Source organism: Calonectris borealis, chromosome 5 (assembly GCF_964195595.1).
Source record: "Calonectris borealis chromosome 5, bCalBor7.hap1.2, whole genome shotgun sequence".
Taxonomy (NCBI): domain Eukaryota; kingdom Metazoa; phylum Chordata; class Aves; order Procellariiformes; family Procellariidae; genus Calonectris; species Calonectris borealis.
The window spans coordinates 4,123,276-4,144,083 of record NC_134316.1 but is presented as its reverse complement, the minus strand read 5'-3'; the positions used below and the strand labels follow the sequence as shown (position 1 = coordinate 4,144,083).

Here is a 20,808-nt window from a genome sequence, read left to right as displayed (position 1 = left end):
ATTCTGCCTTTTTCCCAGGTGCCATGTTACCTCTCCAGCCAAGGACGGTGCGTATTTCTGACAGGCTTGCAGGGAAAATGTTCTCAACTTGATTTTTCACCATTGCAAAGCAGGAAGATCGGCCGAGGGAGATATTGCACATTGCTGGATGTTGTTCCGAAAGGAAGGATGTTCTTTTTTCCCCTTTTTTTCCGTCCTTGTAAAAGTGGTCCATTTTCTCCCCAGACATCAGGCATCCGGAAGAGCTCTCCCTGTTGAGGAAACCCAGAGATCCGTCAAAGAAAAAAAAGAAGAAGTTGGATGATCAATGTGAAGACGATGCCTTCGAGCTGGAGGGTCCGCTGATCACGCCGGGGTCCGGTGAGCCGGGGCTTGCTTTGTAAGGACAGGCTTGCAGGGAAAGGGTTGGCAGGAGGCAAACATAATAAAATGGGGGGTGGAAAACGACATAGCGGTATCGGTCTGACGTAATTCCTTAAGGTCTGTGCAAGAAACGGACCCCAAATAAATTCCACAAATCATCCAGGGCTGCAGCACTCGGTCGCGGTCGCACAGATGCATGCCTGAAGCTGTCACGCGTAGAGGGGAGCAGAACAAACCAGACTTTATAAAATAAAACAGAAACCAAGTGTGAGCACTTTAACACTCAGGTTGTGTTACTGGAAGGTTTTCTTACCCTATTAAGAAAGGAGTTAAATGGAAAATCGTTCCTAATGTCAAATTCCAGGTGTGTTTTAGGCAGTACCCCCGTTCTACTCCTTATTTATAGCCCAGCAAAACCAGTATTTTATTAATTGCATTAGTGTTCCCTTATGTTAAGGGCATAGCTATAGATTGTAATGCTAAAAAAAAACCCTTTTATTGCTGGGGGGAGGGTAGTTTGCCAGTCTGGCTGACAGAACCTGAGCAGAGCTGCTAAGAGAATTGCTAATGGAGTAACATCGCTGATGGAGTAACGTCTCTTGCCACGGGGAGCAAATTGAGGGAGGTGTTCGCAACCGGAGGGGTTTTTCAGCTCTGCTCCGCGGCTGCTGGAGGTTTGGTGTTTGAAGGCAAATGGCAGGAGCTTAAACCATAAAGTCGGTCAAGTGGGAGCACTTCAGCCCAAATGGACTTACGGAGGCAGCCGCAGCGATGCGCGCTGCCGGGCGGGCCGGACGTGTCTGGCTGCCAAAGCTCTTGGTTTTAAATCCAGCGATGAGAGGGAAGCAGGGCAGCTTTAATTAAAAAAAAAATCTTGGGATTCAGTAAATTTGTATTAATTGGTCTTAAATTAACTGAAGTACAAGTGAAGGTCGTGCGGGGTGGTTAATGCCATTGGTGGCTCCGGGCTTGCAAGCGGAAAGGTTTTGGCTGCGCAGGGCGCGGGCGAGGGCGACGATGCCCTGGAGCTGCGGTGCCAGAGTGATGTGCGCCACGGGCTCCGCAGCAAACCGTCAGCACGGGTCTGTAGCAAGGGAAAAATAATCCTTCAGTTGCTGTGGTCTCGCTCGTTCTCCTCTAAGTTACTTAAAAATACTTCTGGGCTAGTCTTCTCCCACTCCTGGCTCGGGGAGTTTTCCCTGCATCGGGCAAGGCTCCAGTCAATTTTCATTTTCATTTGGCATTTTCGTCTTGAAAAGCAGCAATTAGCCTTTCCAAAAGTCAGTGTTCACAGAGAGCATCTCCATTAGATTAATAGGAAATACTTGGCCCGCTTTGGGGAAATATATGCAAAAAATATTTTTAAATTTTATTTATTTATTGGTCTTTTAGCGAGTCACTTTGAAATGCCATGCTGGTTTTTCTTTCCTTGGGAATGAAATTACTTTTGCTGCAGGTTTAATTACTGCAGCTACCTGGGAAGCTTAGGTCCAATTAGTTAAAAGTCATGTTTTTAATCTGAATAAACTGTTTCTAGTGTCGTTCCAACGTTACTTTGTGTGCTGAACGCTTCTGTAAAACGAGTTAATATTTCAGGATCCTCTTATTTCAGTGCATGTGGATTTAACGGGCGTGTTTTGTCACCGAGAACCTGGCAGTGAAACCATTTAAATCACTGTAGGCAGAGCTGTCAATACACCCACAGTACACGTTGCCCAACACTTTCCATTAGAAGACCTGTATTCACTTGTTTATAAGTTAGCCAAACTTATAGCCATTTCAACTGGAACTTTCCATGACATTGCCTGCCTGGGGGAAATTTTTTAAAGGAAGCTTCTTCTGAGATGTTTCAGACATTTGGAGAAGGCGATGAGGAGAACATCCGAGGGGAAGCGTTGCTCCCCTGGAGCAGGCACTCGATCGGAGGGATGTGGGGGGATATCCATGGGAAAACCTGCCTGATTTCGGGCAAAAATCGGGTTTTGCTTTTGTTGGTCCAGTTAATGCTCAGCCCTGTCTGCTTGAGCCACGTGAAGGCTGAGGCAGGCACGCTGCCAGAGCAGATGGGGAGGAGGCAAGAGCATCTTTCGGGATGCGGTTTGTGGATGGTGGTGGTGGTTTATTGCTGGTTCTTGTTGGACTGCTCCGCTCCAGCCTAACAACGGTCCATGGGGAGAGCACGTTTCTGCTGCTTTTATAGTCATAGAATCCCAGAATATCTCAAGTTGGAAGGGACCATAAGGATTCTTGAGTCCAACTCCCAAAGTATAAGTACCGGCTATAAGTACCTGGCAAGTCACTCCCGGCCTTCTCCATGCAAGCGTGAAGCTTGAAGGTGGATATCTCCATCCCTTCACCATTTCTACTGCTTTTTTGCTCCCACCCAGTTTGCTGGGTCTGTTACGGTGACAGATTCCCACGGTGCTTACTGGTCCCCAGGCTTCTTGTCAAAAAATTAATCCAGACCAGGATGCTGGCAAAACTAGCAGGAGCATTAAAAATATCTAGTTGTCACTTATATTTTCCATCCTGTCAGGCAGTTTAGAATCATGTTTCTGTATTATTTAAGTTTCCTAACCCAGGTGTTGGCTGTCATTGGTATGATGCCGCTGATTCAAACCGTTCGTGCTGCTCCTTGAGATGCCTATCGCAAAAAATGAGAGTTTGGAAAGGTTTTTCTGTTGTTTTGGTCTTAGACTGTTCCAGATGTCTAGCTCAGCTTTCTGTCATTTCTTGGGCGTTCAGGGAGGAGGAGTTGTTGGAGTGAGGAGCTGGAGGGTGGCCCGAGGTGGTGGTTCAGGGCAGCAGCAAGAGGTGGCAGAGAAGACCTTGCTTCTGGCATCTCAACCCTGCCACGCGCCCCTTCAACACCCTTAATAGTGCTCTTGGAGGTGGAGTTTGGGTGCATTGAATTGCCCGTCTGAACGGGCTCGTGATTTAAAAAGGACGCAACTCTTTCCCAAAAAGTCAGTTATTGGTCCTCCTCGGTGCTGGAGCGCAGATTGACGCCCGGCAAATGAGCTCACTGCCCGACGTACGGACGCAGTGGAATTACTGACATTAGGATACGGTCCTGGAACCACCCTTATTTTGAGAAATCTGTGGTTTATATTCTTAACGTAAAAATCAATGCTCCCATGAAATTAATAGGGACTATTTAGCTCTCAGCTATTTTGGGGTACCAGGCTGGGTCCAGTTTCTTCTCTTCGAATTTGTAATTTTAAAAGGGTTTTTTTTTTTTGTCTGCTTTTAGTCTGTACGAGCTGTAAAGCTTTAAAAGGCCTGGGAGTAGCGTGTGCTTCGGGATCGGTTTTGCACCAAATCGTACCACTTGCTCAGCATATTAATACGAAATTTGTTTGGCCGTCTCAGCAAGCTTTTGCGTCCGTGAAATGCCGCGTTTGCGTGCCCGGCTGTTTGTTGTAACGTGAATAAAATAACCGTGGAGTCACTTTGGTTGCTTTGCCTGCCGTGTCCACCGGCGCTGCTGCAAACACTCCGTTTGGGTGGTTAAACCTCACCTGTGCTATTCTGCCCTCTTCCGAAAATACCCATTTTCGGCTTCTGTCCTTTCCTACTCTCCCGGTGACTTTCTCTCGCCTTCTCACTTCCCTCCTTTCTTTCCCTCTCTATAGGCACCGATATTCTTTACATCGGCCCCGTCAAAGGTGAGCTCCACCTCAGTAGGACTTTTGCGCTCTGCCTCTGGTCTCTTTGGCTGCGCCCTTAGTTTATTTTCCTGCTCCTCTAAAACTTTTGACTTCCAAAATCTTTAAGCAACAGGTAATACCGGTAAGTCGGGGGCCGTTCGTGTCCCAGGTGCCGCAAAAACGCAGGGGGCAGGAGTTTCCCGGCGCCTTTTCCCATGGATTTGGGCTGGAATGAGTTTTCCATCAGTTTTGCCCTAGGAGAGGAGCGGAGAGAGAGGGGCAGCTTTTCATGGGAAAACAAGCAGCGCAGTGTTTTCCCGTTGCGGAAAAAAAAAAATGGTAAAAAAAGGGAAGGTTTTTCATCCGCTGGCTTCGGGTTTGTGTCTGAGTTGGCTTGGTTGGGAGCAGGCAGGGCTTGGCCGTCAGCTAACTCCCAGCTTTTATTCCTCTTACCGGTAGGAAACATATATTCGAGCCCAGGACTGTATAGCAAAACGATGACACCGACCTACGACGCTCACGACGGCAGTCCCCTGTCACCCACTTCAGCCTGGTTCGGTGACAGCGCCTTGTCGGAGGGGAACCCGGGCATCCTGGCCGTGAGCCAGCCCGTCACCTCCCCGGAGTCCTTAGCAAAAATGTACAAGCCACAGGCGCTGCTCGATAAAGCCAAAATCAACCAAGGGTGAGTTAAGGATTTGTTTTTCTGCTTTTTTCTTTTCTTTTTTTTTTTTTTTTTTGTTTCAATATGCAGTTTTAAATTGCGTTCTTGAAAGCGTCCTCGCGACTTCGCCAGAGCTTTTTGTGTGTTTTATCCCGTGTTGACAATATACAGATGGCTGGATTCGTCCCGATCTCTTATGGAGCAGGAGGTGAAAGAAAATGAAGCTTTGCTGCTCCGGTTCAAGTACTACAGCTTTTTTGACCTGAATCCAAAGGTACAGAGCTATTTATTTTACTTACATCTTGCAGGCAAAGGCTTTGAGCAAAGGATGCCTCTATCTCTAATGTGCATTTGTGCTGGTAAATCCTCCACCGCTTTGAAAATCGGTCATGCAGGCATCAAACCTGGCTTTGCGTGCTCCCACGTACCGGTGTGCTAATGCTTACGTGTTGCTAGAGATGCTCTAAGGGTTGCTTAGAGCCGCTCCGCTTCGGTGGCAGAGGCTTTTCAGTTTTGGATTGAAGCATTGCGTTGAAATGAAAGATGAAGTGGTTCGTTTCGAACTGGACTCGTACGTTTTACAACCCGTCCCTGTTTTTGCGCTGTGCCGTAGTACGACGCGATCAGGATCAACCAGCTGTACGAGCAGTCCAAGTGGGCTATTCTGCTGGAGGAGATCGAGTGCACGGAGGAAGAAATGATGATGTTTGCGGCACTGCAGGTAGGAGACAGCCCAATACGCTTATGTTTGTCGTTAAACTTGATTTTGTAGCTTTACGGACTTCTGTGTTGATGAATATTGATTAATACGATAAATGAAGTCTGCTGTAACTGGTGTTTTAAGCCTCACCTTGTCTTCAGTGGGAGCTTGGACTTCTTGTGCTGGTAGAAATCAGATCGTTTCCCGTCTCCTAATCCTCACTTGAGCTTATTAGGTAATTTAAATATTTGCTGCTGCTTACTTCTCGGAAAAGGAACTTGGCCTTCTTTTACCAAACATGTTTATGTCGATCTTAACTTTTAGTTTTGCCCTTTTTAAAAAACCCCAGTAAGTACACTAGGTTACTGAACTGTGTGTTTCTGGCACGCTGCCCCCCGAACAGCTGGTGATAATCTGTGGGTTTCACAGAACTATTTATTTATCACTTGGCGTGATTTGGCATAAATACTACACCTGCTATTGACTTCTGGAAGACGGATGGCAGGCCATTTACTATATGTGGTCTGGCGCACCTCATCGCTGTAGGATGCAGAAGGAACATCGCCGACAAGAGCAGGGCTGTCTGCTCCTAGGGCCCCTCCGAGGAAAAAAAGTGAAAATAGAAATATAAGGACTCAGTTTACCTCTCCGAGCAGTCCAGAGTGGGTTGGGCATGGTCCTTCGTGTGAGATTTATGGGTGGTTTGGTTTTCTGGGGTGAAAACAGATGCAATGCATCCTCCCAGACTGGGAGGAGTGGCTGATATGCCAGAGGGTCGTGCTGCTGTCCAGAGGGGCCTCGGCAGGCTGGAGAAATGGGTCAACATGAACCTCATGAAGTTCAAGAAGGAGAAGTGCAAAGTCCTGCCCCTGGGGAGGAACAACCCCAGGCACCAGTACGTGCTGGGAGCCACCCAGCTGGGAAGCAGCTTGGCAGAAAAAGACCTGGGGATGCTGGTGGACACCAGGTTGACCGTGAGCCAGCAACGTGCCCTTAGGGCAAAGAAGATGAATGGTGTCCTGGGCTGCATTGGGCAAAGCATTGCCAGCAGGTCAAGGGAGGTGATCCTTCCACTCTGCTCAGCACTGGTGAGGCCACACCTGGAGTACTGGGTCCAGTTCTGGGCTCCTCAGTGCAAGAGAGACATAGACGTACTGGAGAGAGTCCAACGAAGGTCCATGAGGATGGTGAAGGTCCTGGAGCATCTCTCCTCTGAGGAAAGGCTGAGGGAGCTGGGACTTCAGGCTGGAGAAGAGGAGGCTCAGGGAGATCTTACCAATGTATATAAATATCTGATGGGAGGCTGTAAAGGGGATGGAGCCAGGCTCTTCTCAGTGGTGCCCAGTGACAGGACCAGAGGCTATGGGCAGAGACTGAAACACAGGAGGGTCCCTCTGAACATCAGGAAACACTTTTTTACTGTGAGGGTGACCAAGCACTGGCACAGGTTGCCCAGGGAGGTTGTGGAGTCTCCATGCTTGGAGATACTCAAAAGCCACCTGGACATGGTCCTGGGCAATGGCTGTAGGTGGCCCTGCTTGAGCAGAAGGTAGGACCAGATGACCTCCAGAGCTTCCCTCCAACCTCAACCAGTCTGTGATGCTGTGAAAAGAGTAGCTCTGCTCTGCGGGGTCCGGAGCAGTCCTTCAGGGTTCGTACCACCAACTCCTTGGACTGAAAACAGCCAAGCCAAGGAAGAAATTTTTTACGATGAGGGTGGTGAGACACTGGCACAGGTTGCCCAGAGAGGTGGTAGATGCCCCATCCCTGGAAACATTCCAGGTCAGGTTGGACGGGGCTCTGAGCAACCTGATCTAGTTGATGTCCCTGCCCATGGCAGGGGGGTTGGACTAGATGGCCTTTAAAGGTCCCTTCCAACCCAAACTATTCTATAATTCTATGATAAGCTGGTCATTCCTGACTCGACTGTGCTCAGGTCTCAGCGCTCGCCAGGCTCTGCTCCCGTGGAGGGTACGGGTCCGGTTTTCCACTCCGCTTCCCAAGCGTGGTGGCTGTGTCGTGACGAGCCCGCGGCATCCTGCAGATCGCAGGAGCGTCTCGGTGAAATGCTGTGCCTTGCCTTTCAGTACCACATCAATAAGCTGTCCATCATGTCCTCGGAAAACCACCTGAACAACAGCGACAAGGAGGTGGATGAGGTGGATGCTGCGCTCTCGGATCTGGAGATTACTTTGGAGGGTGGCAAAACGTCGACGATCCTGGTAAGGGTTGCAGGCACGCGCTGGCAGGGTGGCTTGCACGTCCCCTCCTCACCTCACACAAGGCAGGAATAATCATCCCGAGCTGGGAATTTTTCCAGGCATCCAACCTTTTTTATTTCCTTCCTCTCCCTTTTTTTCTATTCCTGCTCTTACAGCATGAGGAAGTTGCCCACAGCCCAATGGAGCAATGCAGAACACAGACCCCAATAATATTTTCTTAAAAATAATAGTTTTTAAAATACCGGGGGGTAGTTCTGTGGGAAGGGACCCCGGGCAGTGTCCGGCGTGGGGCCGCGCTGAACTCTGCTCTGAGCCCAACGCGGCATAAAAACCTCTTTGAGCACGTGCACATACTGAACCAAAGGCTTCATTTAAGCTGTAAGACCGCCTTCTATTTTTTGGGTGTTTGCAGTTATTTTAGCAGGGAGAGCTCAGCCCGTCCCGCATGCCCAGCTCTGCATTGCTGCAGAAGTCAAGTGCAATATTGCATTTTTCCTACTGGGATCATAAGACCAAATGGTGTTGGAGAAGTCCTGGAGGAGCCGGGATCTTACTGAACGCCCTCCCTGCACCAAGCGACCTTCCTGATGAAATAATGGAAAACAAAATTAAAATTAATTTGGTTTCTGTTCTCTCTACTGACTTGCCAAAATACTGAATTCTTCATGCTGAGGTTTCTCTTCCACCGTTTCTAATTCATGGCAAAGTTTTACAGTACCTAAAACAGCTGTCGTGATTTTCAGAAATAACTTGTGCTTATGAAACCTTATTTTTATTAGACTGGATTTCAGCCCGGAGTGGGCTATGACTGTATTTCAGAGGGTTTCATTGTTTTTTTCTGATATGCTGGTTTAACACTGGTTTTCCACCTTTAAAAATGTAAAGCCCAAAAACTAAACTGCAGAAAAAGGAGTAGGTCCGGTCAGATGAGGCACAGCACAGCTTTTCCAGGCATTTTGCACATTTATACCGTCTCTGAGTTTCATTTTAAGTTCTTTCAAACCCTAAAATCCCTGAAATTTTCCAGTCTTACACTTCATACGATTTTTTTAAGTGTTTACGAAGGATCGTTTTGAAGTTAACATCCATACTTAGCCTGCTTTACTAGCGTTAATAACGGCAGAGGTTTACAATATTAACCAGTCGCTACAGGGAGAGCAGCGCTGCTTCGGTGCGACAGAAATAATGGCAAGTTTTTATCGCCGAGAGATCTTTCATAATTTCTTTGCAAAACCAGATTTGAAGCACAGTACTAAGGAACAGTCCCTGCCAGATGGGACTGAAGACGACAATGATTCATCAAAAAAACTCCATCCCTTTCCGTAGGGATTGCTAGCAGTAGCCATTTCCAGATGCATTCGAGTAATTGAATATGGATAATGGGCAATTACTGGATTGTTTGTTTAGATTCTGCATTTTTTTCCCCGTGGTATCTATAAACAGCATTGCTCACTGCAGACGGAGAGTAAACTGTCTTGCTACTGGAAGCGATTGGAGCAGTCTTTGCTTTTTCTGTCCTGCGAAAAACCCTTTAGTTTGAGCTTGTAGGAATTGCAAGTGCCACCCTGTGTATTTTGCTCGTGCAAAATGTGAAGGTAAACTCAATATTTAAAAAGCTGGGGGAAAAAACCTTTCTAGACCGTCAGAAAGCCCTTCCCCAGTCCTCCGTGGAGGTGCAGAGCAGCATCTTTTCCTTTTGTTGGGAGCATAAGGAAAAACTGAGGGAGGAGAAAAATCCCTGTGCGAACACGAGCCGGTGTGACCGCCGGTGACCTCGCGGGTGGGAATTGGCTCCAGCAGGAATTCCTCAAAGAAAAATAAAACCTCGGCCTCTGGTTTCCGAACAGCGCTTCTGTGCGATAGATTTTTCTCCGCTTGCTTCTCCCGTGAAGCGGATGAGGCTTTCTCAGGAGCGTTTTCATGACCCCTGAGCCCCGATGTTGGCCGGTGAAGCTGCCACCGGCTTCCTCCCCTGCGCAGCATTCCTCCCCTCCGGACCCACCATCCCGGCTCCGCTCGGGCCGGCGGGTGAACGGGATCATCTTTTCTTTTCAGGGTGACATCACTTCCATCCCGGAGCTCGCCGACTACATTAAAGTCTTCAAGTAAGTGCTGATGGGAAGAGGTGCTTGTGAAACTGGTAATGTCTATGAATAATTAATGGTCCTACTGCCTAATATTCTGGTTTTTTTTTTATCTCCTGGCCTTAAGATCTTGCTGCACACCACTCGTGTGAAAAGCCACCCGGCAATCGCTGTGTAATACCACAGCTCAGAGCATCTCCACTCTCTTGCTATTAAAACATTTTACTTCTTTATCCCGTAGCACAATCACTAAGTATTTCACACTATTCAAAATATTTGATACTGAAGTTGATCAGTTCTTAAACAGAAAACCCAGAGTGTTTTCCCACTATCACCGCCCCGGCAGGTATGCATCCCTGCGGAAGAGCTTGCTACATCCCAAAGCCAGCAGCGCGTGCCGGATTATTTCTGTAACACAATTAATGCCCATGAAGTAATCAAGCCATCCTAAAATTAGGAGTAAAACCTAGAAACCTTGCTCAGATACTTCTCCTGGTTTGCAAGAGGCTGGATGAATTATAAACAGCCGGGATGCCGATCTGTCTGCCCTCTGCTTGCCAAAAGGAGCAGGTTAAGCTGACTCTGCTCCTCTTCCAGCTCACTCAGGATTTAGGGTGGTTTTTTTTTTTTTTTTTTATTTTGCTTTAACTTGGATGGTGGTATGTGGAAACCGGGAACGGCAGCATCTGGACTTTGAGTAACATTTTGGCAGCCGCGACTGTCTTTTTGCAATTTACTGCCTGCTGCGGCGGGGGTTACGGTGAAAGTTCTAGAAACTGGAAATAATGATGAGATTTCACAGCATAGCTATAGGATATAGAAGAAGAGCAGTAGGCAGCAAAATAGCTCTGGAACAAGCCTTTATTTTGTTAATTGTTTGGTTCTGGAGCCAGAACCTACCACTTCTGTTCTGAAAAACTCTTTCTCCCTCTCGGAAGGCAAATTAATAAGGTCTCCGCGTCTGTCTGGGCTTGCGGTCTGTCTTAATTGGGGCAAAGTTTCAGGGCTGCAGCCTGTGCCCTGCATCTGAGTGGGTGTTTTCTCCTCCTTTGAACAAACAAACAAACAAAAACCTTGCTCTTTCCTTTGATGTGCTTATTTGCCAGTAAAATTAGGCACGACTCGGGGAGCTAATTGCTTGCAAATTGAAATGCCAGTTGGTGGGGCAGGAGATGGAGCAGCAAGAAGCTGCCGATTCCTCGCCCGGTACAAGCCCGAACCCTGAGGCTGGGATCTGAGGCTGTCCTGCAACGGCGGGGAAGCACAGAATTGCCATTTGCTCCTAAAAATGAGGGTCAGGCGGTGTTTTACTGCTAGAAACCCAACATAAATGACATGATGTTGGGAGCTGGCCCAGCTTTGGCCATGCCTCTTGTCAGATTGCACTGGGGAGGATCTGCAATGTCCTTAGTATGCCTTATATATGAGTCCTGTATATATGTCCCTATACGTGCCTGGTGTTGCTGCAGAGACTGGGGATGTTTCTCTCTCCCCTGCCAGCCGGGTTACTGCCCGTGCCAGCTAAAATGCCCTGCTTGCAATTTAAAGGAGCCCCCAAAAAAGCTCAAGACAGTGAAGATGTATTAAAGCATCTGTAGCGAAGGACGCGAAGCACAGGATGGCAAAACTTTCACATGTAGGGTGGCTCGGGTGGGGGTTGGTGACTTCTTCTGTAGTGGGAAGCAGCTTTCCAAAGAAATTGCGGTTGTAAAGTTTGCAGGGACAGGGCTGTGTGTGCCAGGGCTTTAGGAGGAGGAAAACCAGCAAAGGCAGGAGGAGGCAGCAGATGCCCCGAGCTCAATGTCCGTCAGAGGTGTGGGAGCAGCACGGTTCAGGCAGGCGCCGTGTTTCTCCCCCACCTCCCTAATTTCCCCGAGTAGCCCCCAGCACGCTTTTGCTTGGAAATGGAAGTGCAGACCCGGAGGACAAGCAATATTTGATCCCTACAGATCAGGGTTGAGCAGCTGTTTCTGGGACGGAGGTGCAAGAAATGCATTGCAGTGAGAAACTGCAGATACAGCCTTTGAATAAGGTTTAGAACTTAAAGGGGTTTAAGAAAATCAGAAACTTGTACCCCTGCGAAGGTCCTGGGCTCGTGGTGGGATGAGCAGGCTCAGGGTACCACCATGCCAGGTGGTCACTTTGCTTTGCTGTGGGCCTGCAGGGCCATCAGTTCTTCTGCAGAGTTAAGCAAAATCCATGTTTTCCATGGAAAAGAACTGAACCTTTTCTGATGCGGAGTATTTAAAAAAAGAAAACAACAAGTCTACTCATGCATGTGCTTGACTGACAAGTCTTTTAGAAGTACCGCTTCCTTTCAGAGCTCGAGCAAAGGGGTTCCAGTTTAATGTGGCAGGTGAAGAGGAATATTTTGCAAAGGTTCATGGACATGTCTATTTTTGTAATGCAGTTCTTCAGCTCTCCCCACCTTGCCGCAAATTAGTGGGACGTCCATGGGATTGAAGAGTCCAAATTTGCAATTGTAGCTCAATTTCTTGACCCAACGTTGTAGTGAAGAGATGGTGGGTGGTGGCTGAGCTCCCAGGCAGGGACTGTCCCAGGGGTGGGCATACCCCAGGCTGCTGACACCAGGTTTTCAAGGGTGAAACGAGCCTCTCGGTGCAGCAGCTTGGTTTAGGAGCTTAAACCAAACTTTATATCACCTGGGAAACTGCAGATTTGCACAGTAATTGTCCCTCAACCTGTCTGGCAGGCCCAAGAAGCTGACATTGAAAGGCTACAAGCCGTATTGGTGCACCTTCAAAGATACCTCCATCTCCTGCTATAAAAGCAAAGAGGAATCCAACGGGACTCCTGCGCACCAGATGAACCTGAGAGGTAAGAGAAGCGTAAGCGCCGTTGCATTTTATTCCCGTAATAGGCTGCTCCTCTTGCACCCTGTTTTCCCACTGCTTTATCTTCTTGGCATGCCATCCTAGGGTTGGGTAAATACGTTTAAAGGACGGAGGGTGACTGGGTTTGATAGCGTGGCATGTACTTAGACTTCTAGAAAGTGAGTACGTGCTACGTGTGACCCCAAGGGGAAGCGCCGCCAGCTCCCTAATACCGTGGGGAGGCAACTTGCCGTTCTCTGTTTTGTCGTGGCTATCCAAAAGAATTGAACTAACTTCCACAGCAGAGAGTAAGTTTGAGCACATGCTGCGCTGGAGAGAACAGACCATTCTCTTCCTCCGCTGCCTTTAATTCTTTTTTCCTCCTCTCCCCGGTGCTGGTTGTGAGCAGCCTCGCTCGAGCGCTCCCTGCGAGCCTTGCACATGAGTTTTTAAATTCCTACGGCTGCTGGTGTTTCTTACGTCACGTTAAACATTCCTGCTCCGGCAGTCACCAAATGAGCAGAAAGCTCTTTTTTTTTAACCCATGGAGGCAGGAGCAGATGCGATGCCAAGCGACCTCGGGCTGCAGTCAGAGCGAAGCCCGGCCCGCAGGACCTTTTTGGGAGCTTTTGACATATCTGCTGTGACGGCACTTTTAAAAAATCTCGGAGGCGGCGTTGAAGCGGCGCCCAGGCTAACTTGGCTGGTTCAGTTTGTCACTCCCGGTGTTTATACAACAGCTTGTAGTTCTCCCCAGACACGGAAAGCGGGATGCTCACACCTCGCCACTGACTATAGCAGCGATGCGGCCAAACAAAATAATATATAGGGGTTTCAGGGTGAGAGTCAGCACCCATCCTGCCACCTTTTCCTACCCTTTCATGAAAATTTCAGGGTGACAGAGTATTTCCCAGCCGTCAGGTCCATTTGCAAGGCCAGGCAGGACCGATGAGATGAATCCTGCAGGCACGCTTTAGCTTTGGCTGCATTGCTTTCAGATCAGGTCTTGCTTTTTTCCCCCTTTTTTCCTGTCACTTGGAAAAAGAGACGTCTGACACGGTTTTTGTCCCTGCTATGTAGAGCGTTTATTCCATCAAAGACACGGTGTAAGACCTTTGCAGCACTGAGATGCTGTTGGACACCCTTTAGTTGGAGTGCTTTGCTTTTTCTTTCCCTTCTTTTGTTTTTTTCTTTCTCCTTTTTAAAGCGTAGTTCTTCACAGCCCCGTTAAACAGTGGCTCCCTCATTGCAGGATGTGAAGTTACCCCTGACGTGAACATCTCTGGTCAGAAGTTTAACATCAAACTTCTGATTCCGGTGGCGGAGGGAATGAACGAAATCTGGCTTCGCTGCGATAATGTAAGTTTATAGCTTGGCCCGGCCCTCTCTTTGCCCTTTGCCCACCATCAGCTCACGCTGGGATGTGCCGTGTAGCTGCTGTTAATTAAAAAAAACCCACAAAATGCACTCACATGTGTCTGATCTCAACGTTCAGTAGAAAATCGGCTCTCCCTTGGCTCTGTCCCATGGTTGCAGTCTACACGTTGGCTGGGTTTCTGCCCGTCTCTGTGCGCGCTGGAGTCTCCTGGGGTTGGAAGGAAAATAAAGGCTCCCCGGGGTTTTCTTTTGGGGGGTGGGCAGGTGGCACCCCCACAGCTCTGACGGGCGCGGGTCTCTGTTTTGGGGGACAGGAGACGCAGTACGCCAGCTGGATGGCCGCCTGCCGCCTGGCCTCCAAGGGCAAGACGATGGCCGACAGCTCCTACGGCATGGAAGTACAGAACATCCTCTCCTTCCTGAAAATGCAGCATTTGAACCCAGATCCGCAGCTGATCCCGGAACAAATCACCACCGACATTAACCCCGAGTGTCTGGTTTCTCCTCGTTACCTGAAAAAGTACAAGAACAAGCAGGTAGGTGCTGGCCCGCTCTCCCGGCGTGGTGGTGGTGTTGGTGTGGACCGGGCTGACCGTGCACCCGTTTTGGCGGTAGCCGGCGTTTAATGCTACGTGTTTCGGGTGTCACTTAATCAGATGCACGCGGTTACTAAAATGAAATGCCGACTGAAATGTGTGGTTTCGATCCAGCACCTGGGGATGGCACCCACGACCTTAAGTATGCCGTATATTATGCGACGGTGCATGTACACAGCCTCAGCAGCAGGGAACCATTTATTTTACATACATTTTAAATTTATTTACATTTATTTTAAAAACATGGGGAATGGTTTAAAACAGGGGAATGGTTTTTGTCCCTGCTGATACCGAGAGATGGTGCAGCAAAGCATGGGTCAGCCGCCCCCGTCTCTCCCCGGGCAGATGTAGCAGCGATGAGATGAAATCAGTCCCCGGTGCTGGGATTAAAACCCCTTCCCTTGCACAGAGTCCGTGCAGAAATCCTCAGGATCAGTGGAGTTGTAGTTGCTTGCAGTGCTTTATCCAGACTTGGCTGTAATGCGGTTTGCATATTTCTCTCTTTACTTTTCCACTACTTCCAAACGCCAGTCCTTGAAACATTGCTTCATTTTGAGTTGCTGTGACTTGTGCTTGAACTCCGCGCTGCATTCGGTCCGTGCATGACAGGGCTGAACTGTTCTGCGCTGGAAATAAATGCATGACTTTCTGAAAGACGTTATATGGCAGGATGGCAGCAAAAATAAGTAAGGCATTGCTCCGTGGCCTTTCGGTGACTTAATCGTTCAGCTGTAGCTTTGCAGCCTGTGTGCGTCGGGCTGGCTGTGGCTAGATACGATTTCTCCAAACCCAAAAGAAGGCTGCAAGTCAGAGAAGCAGGAAAAATATAACTTTTTATTGGCACAGCACGATGATTTCCTGGCAGTGGAGTTATATTTTATATAGCCCTTATTATTCTTCTGAATAAGCCTTTATATCCACTTGGATGGAGGAGAGGCTGCATAAATATACCATTTTAACATATATAATACCTTCTAGGCTTGAACTCAGTAAAATGGAGGCACCTGGAAAAATATTAGCTCGCAGAACTTGCTTACCATGCAGGTATCCTCGTTATAAAAATAACCTCCATCGAACCGTGGGGACGGGCATGAGCCCTCGCCCTGCTCCAAGCCGGGCCGGCGGCCACGATGCAAACGCCGGGTCCCCTATAGACATCGGCTAAACAGCAGATTTAGGCTTTTCCTCTGTGGCCAGAAGCAGAGCTTGCAGCAGCGGAGGATGTTTGCCAGCGGCACGCATGCCGGCACGGCTGGGAGGGACAGGGGGATGGAAGCTGCGGGAATGCAAGGAATTCGGCCGCGAGGGTCCCTCCGTGCGCCGGCACTGGGTGAGGAGGAGGAGGAGGAGGTCGCGCAGCCCGCAAACAGTGTCGAAATGGGAACTGGCAGTGGGCCTTGCTGGAGGATTTACAAAGGCGCTTGGTCCCACACCGGCCCCAGACCCGCTCGGGTGACGTTTGTCTCCACGTGCCCTTGCAGCCGCGTAGGGTTGGCAGCTTGGGTTCGGGGAGCGCCAAATCCTAAATGCAAAAAAACCCAAACCCCAAAATAAACCTATTCACAGCACTCAGGTGCCTCGCTGGGGTTCGGTGTCGGAGCAGCGTTCAGCCGGCTTGCAAGGGCAGATGCATCCCCAGGAAGCCCCCGGGGTTGTCCACCCTCAGGGCAAGGCCACCTCCCTCCGCAGCCCTGCGTGCTCCGGCTGATGTTCTCCTCCAGCCGCTCCTTACCCCAGCAGCATCCCCATCGTTTCTCTGCGTATCTCAAATAAAAGGAGCTAACGGCCCACAGCGAGTTTTCGAGCTTCCCGTTGAGCTTCCCCTGCGAGTAAGTGGGTTTGAGTTTGCGCAGAGGCATGGAGAGGAGCGTGAGGACACGAATTCTCCTCTGAGCCGGCAGCTTCACCCTCCCCTTCATCCACCAGCGGGACCAAAACCATCTCTACACGATGCCGGTCAGCCGGGACCGCAGCGGTGCTCAGGCAGGGCCGGCACGAGGGGCGAATCTCTGCTCGCTTGTCCCCTCTCCGTCCTTACGTTCACTTTGGCTGCTTCTCTGCCTAAGAAATGGTGCATGTGGTTTTTTTTTGCTTGAACTTTGGTTTGCAGTTAATTTACACTTTTTCTTTGCTTTGTTGCCATATTTCTGATTGCTTTTTTTTCTTTCTGCCTCCTTTTCTTTTTTTTTTTCGCCTTGCCATCTACAGCCAGGCTATGTAAGAGACTTGGTAAGTGACAGCAACAATAAAATTAAGATAAATTTAAGATAAAACTTAAAATAGTCTAGAACCCCTTTGGTTTGGAGAACAGCAATGAAAAAACTAACAAAACCCGCATCCCCCTGGAGAAACTTGGGCCCTGTTTGGTTTTTATAATGGTCCCCAGTGATTTATGCTGCGAAACTAGAAACCCTACACCAGAAATTTGCCCCGCCGTTTGCTCACATCCTGCGTCTTAAACTAAATGAGCCTGAGCGGCTCTTTGCCTCCAGACAGCTCAGATCTATATTTGCTTTTATATGTCTGGAGATACGAAGCAAAAGCAGCTCCACGTTTACCAGCCGTGGTCGCAGGCTTTGAGCAGTCGTAGCTGAAATAAGACCTCAGGGTAGAAATTATCAATTATCTGCGTTGTTCGTAACCGCGCTGGCTCCCAAATGCCTCCCGAGTCGTTACCCGTTCGCGTGACAGTCGTGATGCCGCTAACGAGCCCCCTCGCCTAAAGCCGGTGTGTCTCGCCGCCCGCAGATCACGGCACGCATCCTGGAAGCCCACCAGAACGTTGCTCAGATGAGTCTCATCGAGGCGAAGATGAGGTTTATTCAAGCCTGGCAGTCGCTGCCGGAGTTCGGCATCACGCATTTCATTGCAAGGTCGGTGGGTCCGCTGGGCAGGGCAGGAGGAATTTCATGAATAAATACATGGAGTACGTTAAATATGCAGCACATCCTTAGCTGTAGAAGTTGCACTGGGACTGAAATTAAAAGCGTTAATTGCATCGACTTATAAAACTGACTTTATAAGTTAACTCAGCTGCTGAACTTAACACGCGTAGCCGTGTATCGCGGGCGTGCATTTATTAATCCCTCGCCGTGTCGCAGGTTCCAGGGGGGCAAGAAGGAGGAGCTGATCGGCATCGCCTACAACCGGCTGATACGGATGGACGCCAGCACGGGCGACGCCGTCAAAACCTGGCGGTTCAGCAACATGAAGCAGTGGAACGTGAACTGGGAGATTAAAATGGTGAGCCCGTGTTTTACACCTCGGCCGCTTCCCCCGCTCCTGTTACGTGAGGAGGACGCTGCTCTCGGGTTTTTTTAAGTTGACTCTGTAAGTCGGCTTTTAAAAAGTCAGGGTTTCACATCACTAAAGCGTGTCCCATCCAGCTGCGTTAATGGAATACAGTTTCTCCTCCTCCCTTTTCCACTCTCCTTGGAGATCTAGCAGAGCTTGTCCTAACTGCTGGTAGAGTTGAGTATGACCCTTAAAAAGAAGAAAAATAAAAGAATCTTTCTTTAACGCAGCCAGTTACACACTTAATGCGTAACGATTTTCTCTGGTCTCTGAACACCCACTCAAAGGCAGCTAAATAAAATCAAAGTGCAGAACTGGTGCTCAGGCTGGATCCTAACCTAAATGTACTGGGTCTTATCCGTACTAAAATTCATTTTATTTGAAGTACGGCTCAGATTTTCATGCAAGTGATGAAAAGCAACAGCAGACCCTTCACTAGGCTCCAAGATGGGCTTTTACCCGACCGTTACATTTGGATACACAAACCTTTTGTGGTCCTTTTCAGCACAACACCCGATGAAAATTGCCAGGGATACGAGGGCTGTTCTCCTGCGGTTTGCGGCGCGTTAAGAGTTGCTGGAGAAATTATTCAGCTTCCCCTCTGCCTCCGAGTCTTTGTTTTGACCCAGTTGCAAGCCCCGTTATCCCAATTATTCGGCTCGGATACTCTGCTGGGAACCCCCCTCCCTCCCGCAGAGCTGTCAGTGATGGGGGGACAAAAAAATAACGGGCATCAATAAATGGACAGTCTATTCAGTCACTCCCAACCCCCATAAAGCATTTCTACGGCCAAACTTCAACTTACAAAACCGGAATACACTCGCAGGGAAAACTGGAAAGAAATTCCAGCCCTCGACAGGTCTGTGCCCGGTCTCTGTTTCACTTGAAGCAAAGAGGATGTCGCCACGTGCTGACTGCCGAGAGGTGCAAACATGATGGGTAATTATCTCTGAGTCACGGGAGAATAAAGGGTATAATGATAATTAAAGTAAATAAATAAAATAGTAAATAAAATAATTCTTAAAAGCAATAAAAGGTATTTCTCTAAACATTTTAACAATAATCATTGCATCATGGAATCATAGAATATCTCCAGTTGGAAGGGACCCGTATGGATCATCGAGTCCAAATCATCATTTACGTTGCTGTTTTTTGCTTAGGCAACGGAAAAGGCATCTGGTTTAACAGAAAAGCAAAATAAGGCGGAAGGGAAGAGCGTGCGTCGGTGTAACTCCTTTGGGAAGGCGCCGGCGGGGCTAACCCCTGTGGCTTTGCCCTCTAGGTGACGGTGGAGTTTGCAGATGACGTTCGGGTGTCCTTCATTTGCACGGAGGTGGATTGCAAAGTGGTTCACGAGTTCATCGGCGGCTACATCTTCTTGTCGACGCGAGCGAAAGATCAGAATGAGAGTTTAGATGAAGAGATGTTCTACAAACTGACCAGTGGTTGGGTGTGAGTCCCATGTACTGTACACCGAGAGGAAACCCCATGGCCATATTAATATTTAACTTTAAAAAGCTGTTCTTTGAAATATGCTGCTTAATAAAGTAAGCTTGAAATGTATCTTTTTTTTTTTTTTTTTATCATGAAAATTTTTGCATTACCAGACCAGTTAATCTGTGTGCACTAATGAGCACTTCTGTTAATTTGCTATAACAAGACCGTATCTGGGCCAGGGGATGGTGCCGCTGGCCTTTAGATACAGAATCTGATGGGCAGATCAGGATAAAGTTTGACTGACTTAAAACAGCCAATTTTCTAAGAGAACTCTAAGCCATCTTCTTGTAAAGCCATCCAGGGCTTAACCTATATGAAGTCTATTTATCATGTTTAATGCATGAGTGTTTTCTTTCTTCTTTTTTTGTGTTTTTTATTCTGTACATTTGACCTGTTTTGAAGTCGTCCTACCCATAAGCAGAATTGCCATCTCTCCTTTCACACTACACGCACCGGGACTGCTGCAGGTGCCTGACATGACTTGGAAGAGAGTTGTGTGTGGCCTCGAAGATGATCTTCTGTTAGTCTGTTATAGCTTGGTTTTATTTGTTAACTTGCCTTTTGATAATCATTTATATTGTCTTTTTTTTTTTTTTAATTTTATTTTATTTTTACACCATATTGTATTATGACACTTTTAGTATTCACCAGCATAGTCACTGTTCTGCCTATGATATGCAAACTTTTTCATTACAATATGAAGTAAAGGTCTATGAAGTATAGGTTTTGTGTAACTAATGTAAAAAACACAAATTTTATAAAATTGTACAGTTTTTTTAACTAGTCTCACAAGCCAGCTAGAATATTGCATAGATCTGGTGTATCAGCATTAACTATAGTATGCCTGTAAGGAGTAAGGGGAGTAACCAAGAAACAAAAAAAACCCAAAAAACCTAATTTCAGTCCAGTAAATTTTTATCTAAGTTAAATAGGATTTCAGAGCTGCACCACAACACCCTCGATAACTGATACCTGGGGCCAGGACCTCCCCGTTCGTTAAGCCAGCGCAGCGTTAACGCTAACGGGGAGCCATCTCCTGCCCCACTTAATGCCGAGGAATAACCAGTGTTGCGTTCCTGTAGTCTGTGGTTTCAAGACTATGTACAAATGCATTTTATTTTAAATAAAAGTCAAATCTTTTATTTAATATTCAGCTGCCGCTCCTGCTTTTTGTGGTTCAACTCTGCTACGGCAAAGCCGTAAGTAGCTCCCGTATGATACAGCCACCCCCTGCCGCCGTGCCAGCCCGGCGCTCCATCCCGCTGCCTTATCCCGAGCTTGCTAAAACGAAACACCACCAAAAACCAAAGCAAAATACAGGGACGGGGCAGGGGGGTCCCCATCCCTGGCCAGGCAGGCAGTGGGGAAGCAGCTCCGGGGATGCGGGGGAGGATGCTTAAAAACGTCGTATTTCAGCCTTTCAATGGGCAGTGAAATGGAATTGGGTTCGTCTCCAGGGTGGCCCCTCGACTCGGCAAGCGGCAGAGATGCGGCGGCTGCGTGGGAATAGGGGTGCTGCCCGGGCAG

The 20,808-nt window shown here is 48.3% G+C and overlaps 1 protein-coding gene across 4 annotated transcripts in view; it reads left to right on the top strand.

Moving 5' to 3' along the window:
• The window catches only part of FERMT2 (FERM domain containing kindlin 2), a 52,249-nt gene extending 31,815 nt beyond the window's left edge, over positions 1-20,434 (top strand). The window contains exons 3-16 of one of the 4 annotated variants that reach the window (XR_012673756.1): positions 226-360; positions 3,999-4,031; positions 4,473-4,698; positions 4,849-4,951; positions 5,291-5,398; positions 7,465-7,599; positions 9,655-9,704; positions 12,397-12,521; positions 13,770-13,876; positions 14,209-14,430; positions 17,239-17,363; positions 17,592-17,733; positions 19,067-19,331; positions 19,684-20,434. Coding sequence is in view for 3 of the 4 variants with exons in the window: in XM_075150749.1 (XP_075006850.1) it covers positions 226-360; positions 3,999-4,031; positions 4,473-4,698; positions 4,849-4,951; positions 5,291-5,398; positions 7,465-7,599; positions 9,655-9,704; positions 12,397-12,521; positions 13,770-13,876; positions 14,209-14,430; positions 17,239-17,363; positions 17,592-17,733; positions 19,067-19,240 (1,685 nt within the window). In the remaining variant the exon portion in view is untranslated. Of the gene's footprint in view, positions 1-225; positions 361-3,998; positions 4,032-4,472; positions 4,699-4,848; positions 4,952-5,290; positions 5,399-7,464; positions 7,600-9,654; positions 9,705-12,396; positions 12,522-13,769; positions 13,877-14,208; positions 14,431-17,238; positions 17,364-17,591; positions 17,734-18,610; positions 19,022-19,066 lie in introns of those variants that run through there. The other 3 variants (XM_075150749.1, XM_075150751.1, XM_075150750.1) reach the window with 3 other exon arrangements.
• The last annotated feature ends 374 nt before the right edge of the window (positions 20,435-20,808 follow it).